The following is a 14,386-nucleotide window of genomic DNA, read 5'->3' as shown; positions in this document are numbered from 1 at the left end:
CATAATAAAAAATTATAAAAAAATACAAAATCCGATTTTTTTAAATCGATTCAAGAATATTTGATCCCAAATCGACCGAATGAACACAACTATACCTTTAGATTGTAGCATGCTAATGGTCATGGAGGATTTACTCTTCAGAAGAATTTCAATCATCCTCATAGACACAGTCAACGCATTCCGATAATGGCGGCCATTGTAATTTAATCAAATCAATTCTCAGTCTTGAACTCTTTAATAACAGATCACTATTGAGTGCCTTCTCTCACTCTCGATCTCCAGTGAATTCGCAGTATAAAATTCCTCCATTCAACCATATTTTCCGCACAATCTCGATAAATCAATCTATTTCTCCTTAATTTCCATCTGGGTATGTTCTTAAAGCCCGATTTCTCTTCGAAATTTGATTTAAATCATCCTATTTCATCATCTATTTGCTAAATACTGTCTACATCTTCATGTATTAGTAACTAATCTCTTGTTTTTTTCCGTGATCTTGTTCAGTAATTCATCTTTGATGTTATTGTTGATCAATTTTAAGCTTATTAGGCCTCATCTCATGTCAATTGCTAATTTGAGAAGATGAGTGGTCGCTCCTTTGGAGTTGGTTCTCCAAAGACTTTCGATGCTTACCCAAAAGTTGAAATTGATATTGAATCATTAGGTTTCAGAAACCCTAGAAGAAATAGAAATTCTCAATTTAGTTTCATCAGAATGATTAAATCAGCAGCTAACCGTTTCAAGTACTATTCTAAGTTACATCCTTTTGTTGTCTTTTTCATATCCCTGTCTTTTGGGCTCACCATTTTAACTATTGTTTCTTTTTATGAGAATCGTCTTCCATTAATGAATAATATAAGAAAATTCGAGGCAAAACCAGATTCGTATCCGCTTCCGAAGCTTAAAAACCTTGTAATGGTTGCTGGCCATTCAGTTTATACAAGTAGTAATTGTGGAAAAGTTGACAATGAGAAATCTTGGTTTTTGGAGTCTTATCAAAAGCATCCTGGTCAAGCTTCCACATTTTTGGCGCATATAAAGGAGGGTGTTGAAGTTGCTGCAAAGGATGATCAAGCATTGTTGTTATTTAGTGGGGGCGAGACTCGAAAGGATGCCGGTCCTCGAAGTGAAGCCCAGAGTTATTGGCTTGTTGCTGATTCAAAAGGGTGGTTTGGTGAGCTCTTAGTTCTGTTTGTTTTTGCCTTTTCTTACTTCCTCATATAGCTGAATGAATATCGTCGGTTTAATCTGTTTTGTTTTTACAGTTCTTTTTTTATTAGCCCAATCATGATCTTTGTGTGCTCAAATTACTGATATTTGAATCATTATTGGCCTTGATAAGTATATGATGAACATTTTGGAGAATCCTCAATCCTTATAGTCTGAGTTACTTGGGGATACTTGCTCAAGTATTTTTCCATTGGCACTGCTATCAGCGCAATGTCCTAAGTTTCAGGTGATATTGAAAATGTACATTGGCTAACGAGAATACTAATGATTGTTGAAATTTGCAAGTATGTTTAGAATTTGGCCTGTTTTTTTCTAGAGCCTAGAGTGAATTAGATAATGAGAACGTACCTAAAATTATCAATCTTCAATAGACAGCTAAGATATGCAAGGGGGATTGAATCATTGAAATAATGGAAGTCATACAGCATCAACAATGCCACAGCCTAATCCCATCGAATACGTGTTCAATTGCATAAACCTAAACAATTCAATGTGAGAGATCCTTGCTGGCAGATTTTTATACTTTATTCGACCATATATAATACTAATCTACAGAAAACCAATTTCAATAATCATTCACTTATATTCACCTTCTCCATGTATTCTTGTCGAATTGGTTTGGCTGTAGTCAGTGTAACATACTAACATGTGTAACGTAATTCGCTAGCTAATTCGTGTTTTGAATTTGTTATTCGCTCAAGTTTTCCCACGAATAGTCCAAAACCAACCATAATTCGCTTTTCTTGATTCGCCATTCGGAAGGAGCTTAGCAAATCATGTGACACTAGCAATCGTAAACAATTAGTGTATGGCGCCTTTATCATATTTTTCAAGGAATAAATGAGGCCTCCCGAGTTACATAAAAATGAGACTTATGAATTGATGATTGTTGTCGCAAACCACCAAAATCACTTTAATATGTCTTCATAATCCCACTACCCATTCCATTTTACTGAAAACACTAGTTACAGTACATTGGTAGGAAATGAAAGATGGATTTAATCTTCGAGAGGCTTGTCACTATCAAAACAACAAATGGATGAACAATACTCTACTTGATCTCTCTCTTTGTAACATTTTCCCCGTAACTAGCCCTCCACCTTTTCCTTCAAAAAGTCGTAGTTATATTGAGATACCCCTGGTGCCCACGTTGTCCAATATATAATTCATGGTAAAAAGTTGCTTGATGTTGGAATATTCCTTGCTAATAATTTGGTTGGCTCACTTCTTTCTTCTCTATACACATTTGATCTTTACTCTTTTTGAGAGCTTGTCTTATGTAGAATTTATATCCTGCAATTGGCAACTTAGAATATGCAAATGTCTTAAGTTATATCTGCTCTCCATTGACTGTGCTGCTTATAATTCCTTATAATTATTCATACAGGGGAAGAAAATGTTAGAGAGAGAGCGCTTACAGAAGAGCATGCAAGAGACAGTTTTGAAAATCTTCTTTTCAGTGTTTGCCGATTCAGGGAACTCACTGGCACATATCCTCAAAATATAACTGTAAGTTTCTATAATATTGTGCCTTGAAACGTTTTATGAGTAATATTTACTGATCTGTTACTTCATTTCACAATTTACGTGATGTTTAATAAGACTAGTCCATAGGTGGTAATTTATTGGTTCCAAGCATTACAAATTTCTTATGAAATTGTTCTAATGTAGACTGAAATAGTTAGGTTTTGAAATTGTTGAACTAGCTAGTTATTCATACAAGGCAATTTTTTCTTAAACTAAATTCTATCATTTTATAAGTATGACACTTGTTTTTCGAGAAACTATTTTCTAAAACCTTTATACCATTTTATTTGTGAAAGATTACCTCTTGCTTGATTTCGGACAAGTGCTTGGTGCTTACTAGTTTTCCCTTACGTTTCCTTATAAAAAGCCACTTTTAATACTAAGTCCTTTACAGAAGACTACCTTTTATAGCATTCTTGTAGTTAAATATCTGCATGCTCTGGTTCTTCCCAACTGTTTGTAGATTTAGGAAAGGGTGTATAGTCAGATCTTTTTATAATTTTGTTAGTTAATATTAGGGAAGAATATCTAGCTAATGATAGAAATAATGCAGAGAAGATTTCATGTGTTTATAAACGGAAATTTTCGGCCAATCTGGTTGACTTCTAAAATTTTCTTTAGGGTTTCATGAATTAATGATAAGCCGTATGCCTTTGATATATATCGCTTCGAATGTTCATCATATGAATTTCTATTGAAAATTGGGTTCAAACACATTGTGTATGGTTTACTTTTGTTGATTCTTAACCATGGGTGACAGTGAGAGTGTCAATTGTCCAATTGTGTGAGTGAGAATTTTCACAAAACACATTGAAGAGCCTAGATTGATTGTCAAGTATTCCAACTGCCTAAATTAGTTGTTTTCTTAGTCTTTGTCAAGTATTACCTACGCTTTTAAGACAGTATTGTAAAGTTTGAGTATTCACTTGCAAATATTCCCAAGTTGTGTTTGTTAGGTTGAGTATTCTCTAGAGCTGGTGTATCATAATGTGTTTTAGGTGCCGATTGAACAATCAAGGAGGATGCGACAAACTTATGCGAAGATGAAGCATTGTGTTATTTGTATTGCTAAGAACGTTATAGGAGTTTTAGGACGTGGTAGGAGTGAAGAGAACATTGTAAAATGGAAGTAAGCCAAAACAAAGATAAAACATGTAGTAAGTGAGACATAGTTAGATGTGTACAAAAAGGTATACGTAAGTTGGACTCGAGAGAAGGTTTTGTGAATAAGGGAATGTGTGATAATGATCAAGGATTACTCGTATTTCTGCCAAAAAAGATATATTAAACTCAGTTCAATTAGATACTTGAATGTCAATAAGTATTGGATTTGCTCCCTATTGTTCAATAGCATTCTATCCATCCTTTTATCTATCATGAACTGATGTGATCACTTTATCAATCCTTTTTTCTAGTGTTAAAGTGGAGAACTAAACCGCATTCTCTTTCTTCCTCATCTGAATCACTGCTTGCGACCCAGGATTCCATTTTTACCGATGAATAGTTCGCTATTTCAGTGCCTATACTGACATGGCTAAATGGCATAGCATTAATGATTGCAGAAGTTAAAAAGCAGACAACTAACTGATAAGTGATGGTTCTTAGAGCTCCACAAAAGGCTTTTTACCTCTTGCCGGAATAGTTTTTGTTGGGAAGTACTCCCTCCTATTCACCCTAATACTCTCATTTGACTTGGCACATTTGCCAATGCAAGAATTCTATCATTGATGTTTCCAATTGTGCATATTTAAAAATTGTTAAAAATTTGATATTAATGCATTGAAACGAATCAAAGAAGAGCCCACTTGACTATGTTATTAACTTATAGTAGATTAGAATAAAGTACAAGTTAAGAGTGATTGATGAACAATGTCAAAAGTCAAATGAGAGTATGAGACTAACTTGAATAGGAGGTAGTATTTAGTAATTGGACCATAGTGCAAAAATGCTTTTCGGTCGCGATTGCGGTAATGGTCATGGTGATGTGGTAACCAGGGTGATATAGTTTTTGTACCGCCAAATATCGGCCCATACATTGAGGTATCATTGAATCAGCCTAAAACGCGTTTTTTAAAACCTATAATAGTTTGGTAGATTTGAAAACCTTACAACTCGATGAATACATTACGATGTGCCGTTGCTTTTCTACTATGTATAGACTGAAATTGTAAAAATGAAAGTTGATGCTTTTGAATTTACTTTATTTTGAAGAGGGTTTTCAGAAAACCATGTGTTTCTATAAGGACTTGATACTTGGCAAATTATTTCCGATTACAATTTATCAGGGGTGTTAATGTAGGCTCAACTCTTTCAGACGCAAGATCTAAAGGCATGGAAATATGTCGTTCATTTTACTCGTAACTCTAAGTTTTACTAGCTGTTGCACCGGCGCTCTATGCTCAATCTATATCAAACTGACATTGCTGTCATATACGAGGCGAAAGTCGTGCTGTTTTTGATACGAATTGCTAATATCTTTTGGTCTCGTGGGTTCTCTTCTAATAAAGTTTGGATCATTCATTTGTATCACAGGTTGTGAGCTATGATTTTAAAGAAGAAAGGTTCGCCCAACTACACAGGTTAGCAATTGGTTTCCCGGAATCAAGGTTTTTCTATGTCGGAACCCCTGCATCTGAAACATCTCAAGTAGCAGCAAAAAAAGGCGAATCCTTAGTGAGATCTCAGTTCGAAAAAGACCCGTATGGATGCTTGAGTTCACTCCATCACAAGAAATTGAAGCGTGATCCTTTTCATCGGTCAATTCCTTACCCAAATGGCTGTCCCGAGATTGAAGCCTTGTTTAGATACTGTGGTTCGTCTCTCTATGGAGGTTCTCTTCCTTGGAGTTAAGCCATTTCTTTGCATACTTGTGACATACCCACAAAATGAGATCTTTCCAATGATGTATTCAAGATATATTGTAGGACGGTGGACGGAGAACATAGTCATTTTTGTCATAGAAGTATAATGGTAAAGAAAATATGGCTACTTTTAGGAAAGGTAAGTAGGCAAAACATGTACTTGTATGTTATAATATGCATTACAATATGTGAAATGAAAGGGTATTATTATAAGTCGCCACTATTTTCATTGCATCGTCATTCTTTATTGAATTTTCAATATCGCCTTTAATGAAATTTTATAACTTTATCTCTCTAATTTCTCTCTAAAAACTTTCAGAACTAAAATTCAATATCGAAACACTATGGAAAAAAAAAATGATCACCAAAATGATTCGGTAAACATCGATCAACGATTGTTAATTTAAAAAAAAATTGTGTGTTAAAATTTGATACATGTTTACGCTTTTGACTATCAATTTTAATAGAAAAATCACATTAATGCAATGTTTGCGGCTCTAGAAACTAGACTTTAAGATCTTTCCAATGATATGTTATATGCTCGATTGTGATAACCAAGCGAGAAATGATGATCGTTTAAAGTTTGCTTGTACTGAAATTTAATACATGTTCACTCTTTTGGCCGTAATTTTTTATAGGGAAATTACATTAATGCAATGTTTGCAGAATTAGAAACTAGACTTCAAGATCTTTCCAACGATATAAATGATATGCTCAATTTCGATAACAGAGTGAGAAATAACGACCATTTAAAGTTTGCACTGATTTTAAGTACATCCAGTCACACAAACGGGGGACTGGATTGCGGTAGACTCGCGTAAAACACGCGATAAAGCCGCGTAAAACACGCGGTAAAGCCGCGTAAAATGTGTGACTAAAACATGGTCGAGTCGCATGTTTTACACGACTTTATTAAGGTCTAGTCAGGCGTTTTCTGCGACTGGTGTACTAAAAATCAGAGCAAATTTAAAAACGGCCAATTCTCGCTTGGTTATCGGAATTGAGCATATAATATATTGTTGGAAAGTTCTTAAAGTCTAGTTTCTAATTCCGCAAACCACGCATTAACGAGATTGTCATATCAAAAGTTTTGGCCAAAAGAGTAAACATGTATCAAATTTCAGCACAAGTAAATTTAAACGATTGTCATTTCTTGCTCGATTATCAAAATTAGGCATGTAATATATCATTAGAAAGCTCTTGAAGTCTATTTTCTAATGTCGCAAACATTGCATTAATGTGATTTGCCTATCAATAGTTATATCCAATAGAGTGAATATGTATTAAATTGCATCACAAATCGTGCGACTAGGTCTATTTTCCGATTTTTAAATTTTTTTTCTTTTTTATAATTAATATTTTTTATTTTAATTTAAATATTATCATTAATTTTAGTTTAATAAATAATAATAATTTTTTTATTTTATAATTAAAAATAGATTCAAGGTTAGTTTTGTAATTTCATTAAAAAGTGGTGATACAATAAAAGTGATGGCGATATTTAAAGATTGGGAAACAAAAAAGTACATTGCATACTAAAAACTTCATAAGCTCATAAATAATTATTATGTTTTTTAAAATTTATTTTTTAAATATGTTATCAATAATTGAAATATTTGATATAAAGTTACAAAACTTTATTTTGTTAATAAAAATCAGTAAAACTGTTTTTATAAAATAAAAAAATAGTATTATAGTGCAAATCATTTTTCTTTTAACACGTCATTGTTTTTTATTTGGGCTTTTTGTACTTTTACACTTCATACAATTTTTTTGTTTACAACAAAATACTTTTTTATGCAGTCTAATACATTTGTCTGATTGTTTATACATAGAGTTATATATAAGTAGAAATCATAAATATATAACATTATGAAAATATGTAACAAAACGAATAAAACAAATTCTTACTTTTCTTTTTTATAAAATCCACAATACATAAATATTAAAAAAAATACAAATTTTTCAAATGAGACGGACTCCGGTAAGATCATTTTTGTTGGGCTACACCAAATTACAATTATTGTAGATTTATTTGTAACTTTAAAGCAATAATCATTTAAAATCTTAAGATAATTATTTAGAAAATTGATCTAATTTTATGGGCTGTCTCGATATGCTTGTTAATTAAAAAAAAAAAGTGTATGATTATTTAATTTTTTTGGACGAAAAGAGTATGATTATTTTACTATCTACGTAAAAATAAAAATTCATAAAATATTCAAAATGTCATAAGGCCGGCAGGCGGCAATGCGGCCTCCACTGCCACGAAGCGGGAAAAATGGTGTCCACGTTGTCCTCACTCCTCTGTACGTCTGCCATTAGAGATGAAGGAGAAGGAAATTTATCCATTAATGGAGTGGGCAATTGTGCACGGGTATGGATACGGGTACAGCCGTACAGGTATGATTGAACTATGAAATGTAATACAAACTCCAAATTCATTTTCCATTGGGTCTTTCCCGCAAAATTCGATAGCTGAATTTCATCAAAACAACAACAGAAGCAACCACATTAACATTTTCCATCTGTCTCTGCCCCTTTTTTCTCCTGTATGCTTCAGCTCAATTGGATACTTCTGCATTTTCTTTATTTTCTAATTCATATTAATGGGTTGAAATTGAAAACCCTATTCACGATTCAATTTTTTCTTTCTGGGTTTTGCAGTATTTTGTTTCGTTCGATTTGGAGGAACAGCGACGAGACGAGGGTATTTCTGCTCTTCAATAATAGAAGAGGCATGATTAAATTCAATTTTTCATACACTTGTTAATATGATTGCGTAAGAATGAATGCAATCATTTCTGGGTGATTCCGTTTTGATGAAATGATTTTGGGTATTATCGTGTAGGAGAAATTATCAAATTATTATTAGATGAGATGAAACTAAGGAAATGGAAGTTAAATTGTAATAATTCGGTAATTCATCGAAATGACAAGACTCAATTGGATCCTTTTTTTGGCGTTTATTTCGCTTTTTACAATTAGTTTTTTGGAAGATAAACATTATGCCAGGATATCTTTCAGTTCTGGAATTGAATCTCCTTCATTGGTGATTAAGAAACAATGGGTACACCTCCTTTCTCCTTCTACATTTTGATTACGATTAAGGAAAGCTGGCTTCTATTTGAGCTCTTGATTTGCCTTATATGGATAAATCACTAAGATGGTGGTCATTTATTTTGTCTATATGAATGAATTAAGACCCCCCTTTTGATACATTGGATGTACTATTGTGACAGAAATGTAGGAATTCTAGCGTTGACGTTACGTCATGGCGGTTGCTGTTATTCTGAAGTGTTTGTGATTTACATGCTTTTTTCAATTGAACACAAAACAATGGAGGAGTAGAAAAGATTATTAGCTAAATGCGTTGTTTGTTCCTACTGGGGAAGGGGTCTTTTTTTTGTGAGGAGTTTGTGATCATACAATTTCTCAACATCTTCGTTAATATTAGGCCGTGACAATTCGTCACATAATCTCACCATGGTCCATTCGTGTGGATAAGGGACACCCGTGGGCTCAAACCCACACGCCCACGGGTCAAGAGCGTTGACTTGCTCATACACTTTATTGTTTCCTAAAACCATATTGTAGTAGGAGGATTAGCTCACCTCAATATATATGCAAGTCCACAACCCACTATCTTATTGGTGTGGGATCTTGTCTCACATGTGAAGTATTTCCAATATCTAACCTAGTTGAGATTGTGAGTTCCTGGCTGTGTGCTAACTTAGATAGGCATCAATGAAACAAAGTAGTATAACTGTTTGGTACATTTTGCTGCTGCATTTAAAATCTGATTAAAAACCTGTTCATGTGTGACATCCCCTACTTCATAAGTCATATCCATTTATTGCTTTATTTTTATTTTGATGATGGATTGTAGTGACATGGAAATCTTATGTGTGGTTGCCTCAGAGGAGACTATGGCCTTAAATAATTGTCCACAATCATCAGTTCTTTCAATTCGTGTTGATTAACAGTATATGCTTTTCCTACTATAAAATAACTAGGTTATCTTCTGGCTACAGGAAGATTATATGCAGAGAAGTTGTTCCAAAGAATTGGTGGAAATGAAAAGAGAATTTGGCGATGACTTGTACTTGTTATTTAAGGCCTTGAAAACTGACATTGGATCAAGTTCAGTCTGGTTACAAAAAGGATCTGATGAACCCTTAACTACCGTGCAATCCAACATCCAAGAACTTGTTTTAGTTTGCTTCAGACAGAATTACCATCTCTTTCCTGATTTAAGGGACGAAAACGGTTTTTTTAGTCATGCTAAATTGCCTCTCGATTCATCTAGTGTTCCTAGAAGATTCTTGGTTGACAAGTCTCTCAAAGGTATTTCAGGGTGTTTCTCAATTCAGTCTGTAGTGCTGATCCTTCTTCATGATTCCTGTCTCTTTGTAATGTGTTTACTCTTTTTGATGCAGCATCTTCCAGCGCTGCTGCCAGCCCAACAGATGTGTTTGACAACCCAATTATAATACCTCCTGATTTGCTTTTTAAATCGCCTCCTCCGCCTGTGAATTCGGAAGACTCGTCTATTTCAGGAAAGGAAGAACGTAACAAACATTTGAACCAAATTATAACTATTGCTTCCACGATAGCAGGAGCAGTTGTTATCTTTGCTTTACTGTTATTTTGTTGTCTGATGAAAGGTCATAGTAGCTATGCAGATGCACAAAAGGATGACAATCCTCTACTCACTCTGAGTTCAAGTGACTTCTCTGCTGGCAACCTCGGTATTTCCATCATCTTTCCTTAATGTTGTTTTCAAGAATTAGTTATAAGTACGTTTCTCTGAGATAATGCACAAAATGCAATCTGCCAGGTTCCTCGAGAAGCTCTGACGTTAAGGATGGTAGAGATAAAAGTTTTAACTACTTGGGTTTAAACCATGAAGGACATGGTAGTTCTTTAGGCGGTTTACCAGAACATGGTGCTGGTGTAGCTGGAAATGCTGAAGGGCCTTCTGAGAAATCAACAGTTGAAAAACCTGTTCCTTCGCCACCAGTTGCACCATCGCCTCCACCCCCCAAGCCTAAGCCTCCACCACCTCCAAAGCCTAAGGCTCCGCCACCTGTTCCATTAATGAAAGGTTCTAAAGGACCAAACATTCGAGGAAAGTCAGCTTCTGGTGACCTTTCAGGGGATCCTGATGGGAAAAGAACAGTGTTAAAGCCATTTTTTTGGGATAAAGTGGTTGGTAATCCTGAACACTCCATGGTTTGGGATGAAATTCGATCAGGATCATTCCAGTAAGATTTTCAAAAAGCCTCAAACTTGTTTTGGAAATCATGTTTGCTTATGGTTATATGTTTTCAGTTGAATTAAATTTGCAAGGGGAAATTATTCAGTATTTTATTCTTTAGATTCAGGGTTTTTTCCTTTGTGTTTAATTTGGAAACAACTTAATTCTTAGAAAAACTACCACCTGCTCAGTTTTTGCTAAATGATTACTATCTGCCTGATTCTTAGGTTCAATGAAGAGATGATAGAATCACTATTTGGATATAATCCTGATGACAAAAGGGGTGGTGACCAAAGGAGCAAGTTAAAGGATGGCTCTCAACCACAACTTATACAACTAATTGATGCGAAAAAGTCTCAAAACTTATCTATTCTTCTTAAAGCACTTAACGTAACCACGGAAGAAGTTCATGATGCTCTTATAGAAGGTACCATATTACTCCCAATTTCAACCGTGATAACCATCTGGCTTCGCTTGTGTATTTGTGTATCTAAACAATAAAACACTAATATTCCAAAACCAATTACTTGAATACATAGCTTGTTGCAATGCAAAGGTAGTAAAGTGTAATTATTGTGGGAAAGAATGCTTCCTTTATTGATAACTATGGTTGATTCATGATTATGATAATATTGTCGGTTCAATAATTGACTTGCTAGTTTCTAGTTGTAAGTGTTTTAAATTTTGTACCTATTCTTTTCTGTAGTCAGCAGCTACAATCCCATATATGGTTTGTGTAGACATCATTTCCAACATGAGTCCTGGATCTGTATATTTCTTATATATATTGCTCACTTACTCCCTCTATAGGGACTGGTTTACCTATGGTGTATATTTGACAATCTAAATTGAAGTTCACAAACATTTAGACTCAGATATATAGTCTCAAGGATTTACTTTGAATTAGGTAATGAATTGCCAGCGGAGCTATTGCAGACGTTACTGAGAATGGCTCCTACTCAAGAAGAAGAGCTAAAGCTTCGATTATTCAATGGTGATATTTCTCAACTTGGACCTGCAGAGAAATTTCTGAAAGCATTGGTTGATATCCCATTTGCTTTTAAAAGAATGGAGTCACTGATGTTCATGATGACTTTCAAAGAAGAAGTCTCCGCTATTAAGGAGTCTTTTGTTACTTTGGAGGTAAGATAGTTCGTTTTTCTTCATAATAATTTTGTGAAACTAGGTATAAAATGTACAACCTATTGGCCGTCTCTCTGCAGTCTACACTACGCCATTCATGCCCACTGCAACTGACATCTCTAAAAATAGAACAAATCCAAATAGTGAGAAAGACGGCAACTATGGAAATAGCAACCCAAAGCAAAACATAAACATACTTGGTTGTGTGTTGTTATACAGTTGAGTTGGATATTAAAGCTTGAAATTGATCAGACTTGAGGTTAACTTAACCATCAGTCAAACTTATTGGAAATGGTCGAATTTTCTGTCGATGGAGTGAAAATGTGCAATGGTGTCGTGGTGAGGGGTAGGATGGTGGAGTAGGTTGCGTGAGTGAGGGAGTTTAGGATGAAGAGGGAGATGAGGGGTACCATCAAATCCGGAAATTTGGGTCTCGGGATGCGATAGAATTAGAATTATAACACAAATGTACAGTAGGCTAAATTTTAAAACAAAAATTATTCGGAGCCTTAGAAGCTGATACGTGATTACTTTGACTAAGCCGGCAATTGTTGGGTTTTTAATGTCAACAAATTCTAGTGACATGTCTAATTGGGCCGGCCTACAAAGGAAAATGTAGAATAAGTTACTCAGTGGGCATTAATGATATTTTAAGTAGGCACTAAGGATGGTGTAAATAGGCATTAAGGATGATGTAAGTAGGCATTAAGGATACTGTAAGTAGGCATTTAAGGATATTGTAAGGAGGCATTAAGGATACGGTAAGTAGGCGTTAAAGATGATGTAAGTAGGCATTAAACTTTAATGGACTGGGCCAGAAAGACGTCTCTCGGGAGACCGGAAATTTTCCAATCATTAACTGGAATGTAGATATTTTAATCTTTAACTGAAGTTGTGAACGATGTATTCTGGCTCATCTTATATAGGTAGCTTGTGATGAACTCAAGAAAAGCAGACTATTTCTTAAGCTCTTGGAAGCAGTTCTTAAAACTGGCAACCGTATGAACGATGGCACCTACCGTGGTGGTGCTCAAGCATTCAAACTTGATACCCTTTTGAAACTTGCTGATGTGAAGGGAACAGACGGGAAGACTACATTATTGCATTTTGTCGTTCAAGAGATTATTCGCACTGAAGGCTTGAAAGCTTTACGTGCTGCAAAAGAAAACCGCAGCATATCTAGCATGAAGTCCGAGGATTTTGTAGAAGATCCGAACTTTGATTCAAAAGAACACAATTACACTCTCGGACTTCAAGTTGTGTCGGGTATAAGTAGTGAGCTTGAAAATGTCAAAAAGGCAGCACTCGTTGATGGTGACGGGCTAACAACCACTGTGTCCAAACTAGGACAATCTCTAATGAAGACTAAAATGTTTTTGGAGAACGAGATAGAAAACCCAGAGGGAGATTCTGGGTTCTATCAAGCTCTCATAAGTTTTGTACAACTCGCAGAAGGTGAGGCAACCTGGCTACTCGAAGAAGAACAAAGGATATCAGGTTTGGTGAGAAAAACAGCAGATTATTTCCATGGGAACGCTGGACGCGAAGAAGGGCTACGTCTGTTCATTATTGTGCGCGACTTTCTGTTATTGCTTGACAAGATCTGTGCAGAAATAAAACAATCTTTCGCAAAGCGAGAAAAAAACCCTAGCAAAGAATCATCCTCTAAACGGCCTTCTCTAGATCAGAATTCATCGATACAAGACATGCGCCAGAAATTATTTCCTGCCATTGCTGATCGACGTGTAGATGACTCCAGTTCTGATTCGGATGACTGATTATATTTTCCCTGTTAGCCGGTAGGTATAGTAGATCTTCCTCCGCTCTGGTCAGTGAAACATAAGTCGCTAGTTAGTTCGCCTTTTGGATTCTTGATTCGATTAAAATGGTTCAAAAATAGCCTAAAATCGACCATAATTCGCTTTTTTCGATGTACGATTCGCAAGGCAATTAGCGAACTATGTGACATTGCTTCTGGTTCATCCTTTGTCAAAAAAATGAACTTTCAACCGTATAGTCTTAGAGTGTCTGAAATTGTTATCTGTATAAAAAGTTGTCATTTTTGGTGTACATTTATTATTAAATTTCACTCGTTTTTGTTATGGTAATACAATGTATATTATTATAGTGCTAAGATTAACTAATAATTTGTTCTCTTTATTTGTTTTTGTTTAATAAAATATGACCTGAGAAGAACAAGATGTTGGTTTCTGGAATACCGGCCCATTTGCTATTGTTTTTTATTTTCAGTTTTCTAAATTATTTTGAAAACTAAAAAACGAATCATGCTTGATTTGAGTCTTTGTTAATGCTAAATTGGAAGTCATGACTCATGGCGAGTTTAAGGCCTAGAAAGCTATGTCTC

At 35.0% G+C, this 14,386-nt stretch overlaps 2 protein-coding genes across 7 annotated transcripts; both read left to right on the top strand.

Annotated features, from left to right (window-relative positions):
* The first annotated feature begins 65 nt into the window (after positions 1–65).
* Positions 66–5,874, top strand: LOC130806585 (uncharacterized protein C57A10.07). Its single transcript, XM_057671720.1, has 3 exons — positions 66–1,174; positions 2,618–2,739; positions 5,290–5,874. The coding sequence occupies exons 1-3, from the start codon at positions 583–585 to the stop codon at positions 5,605–5,607; spliced, it is 1,032 nt and encodes a 343-aa protein (XP_057527703.1). The 5' UTR covers positions 66–582; the 3' UTR covers positions 5,608–5,874.
* A 1,927-nt stretch (positions 5,875–7,801) lies between these two features.
* On the top strand, positions 7,802–14,231 carry LOC130806704 (formin-like protein 5). 6 transcript variants are annotated; one of them, XM_057671883.1, is made up of 8 exons: positions 7,802–8,021; positions 8,286–8,328; positions 9,653–9,965; positions 10,058–10,369; positions 10,459–10,885; positions 11,106–11,305; positions 11,786–12,021; positions 12,948–14,231. In XM_057671883.1, the coding sequence occupies exons 1-8, from the start codon at positions 7,900–7,902 to the stop codon at positions 13,797–13,799; spliced, it is 2,505 nt and encodes an 834-aa protein (XP_057527866.1). In that variant the 5' UTR covers positions 7,802–7,899; the 3' UTR covers positions 13,800–14,231. The 6 variants fall into 6 exon arrangements, with proteins under 6 accessions (XP_057527866.1, XP_057527867.1, XP_057527870.1 ...); XM_057671884.1 differs by having other exon boundaries at positions 7,817–8,021; positions 8,286–8,356; XM_057671888.1 differs by having other exon boundaries at positions 7,882–8,170; positions 8,286–8,356.
* The last annotated feature ends 155 nt before the right edge of the window (positions 14,232–14,386 follow it).

This window comes from Amaranthus tricolor, chromosome 2 (assembly GCF_026212465.1).
Source record: "Amaranthus tricolor cultivar Red isolate AtriRed21 chromosome 2, ASM2621246v1, whole genome shotgun sequence".
Taxonomy (NCBI): domain Eukaryota; kingdom Viridiplantae; phylum Streptophyta; class Magnoliopsida; order Caryophyllales; family Amaranthaceae; genus Amaranthus; species Amaranthus tricolor.
The sequence above is the reverse complement of the archived record's forward strand: the minus strand, read 5'-3'. Positions and strand labels throughout refer to the sequence as shown.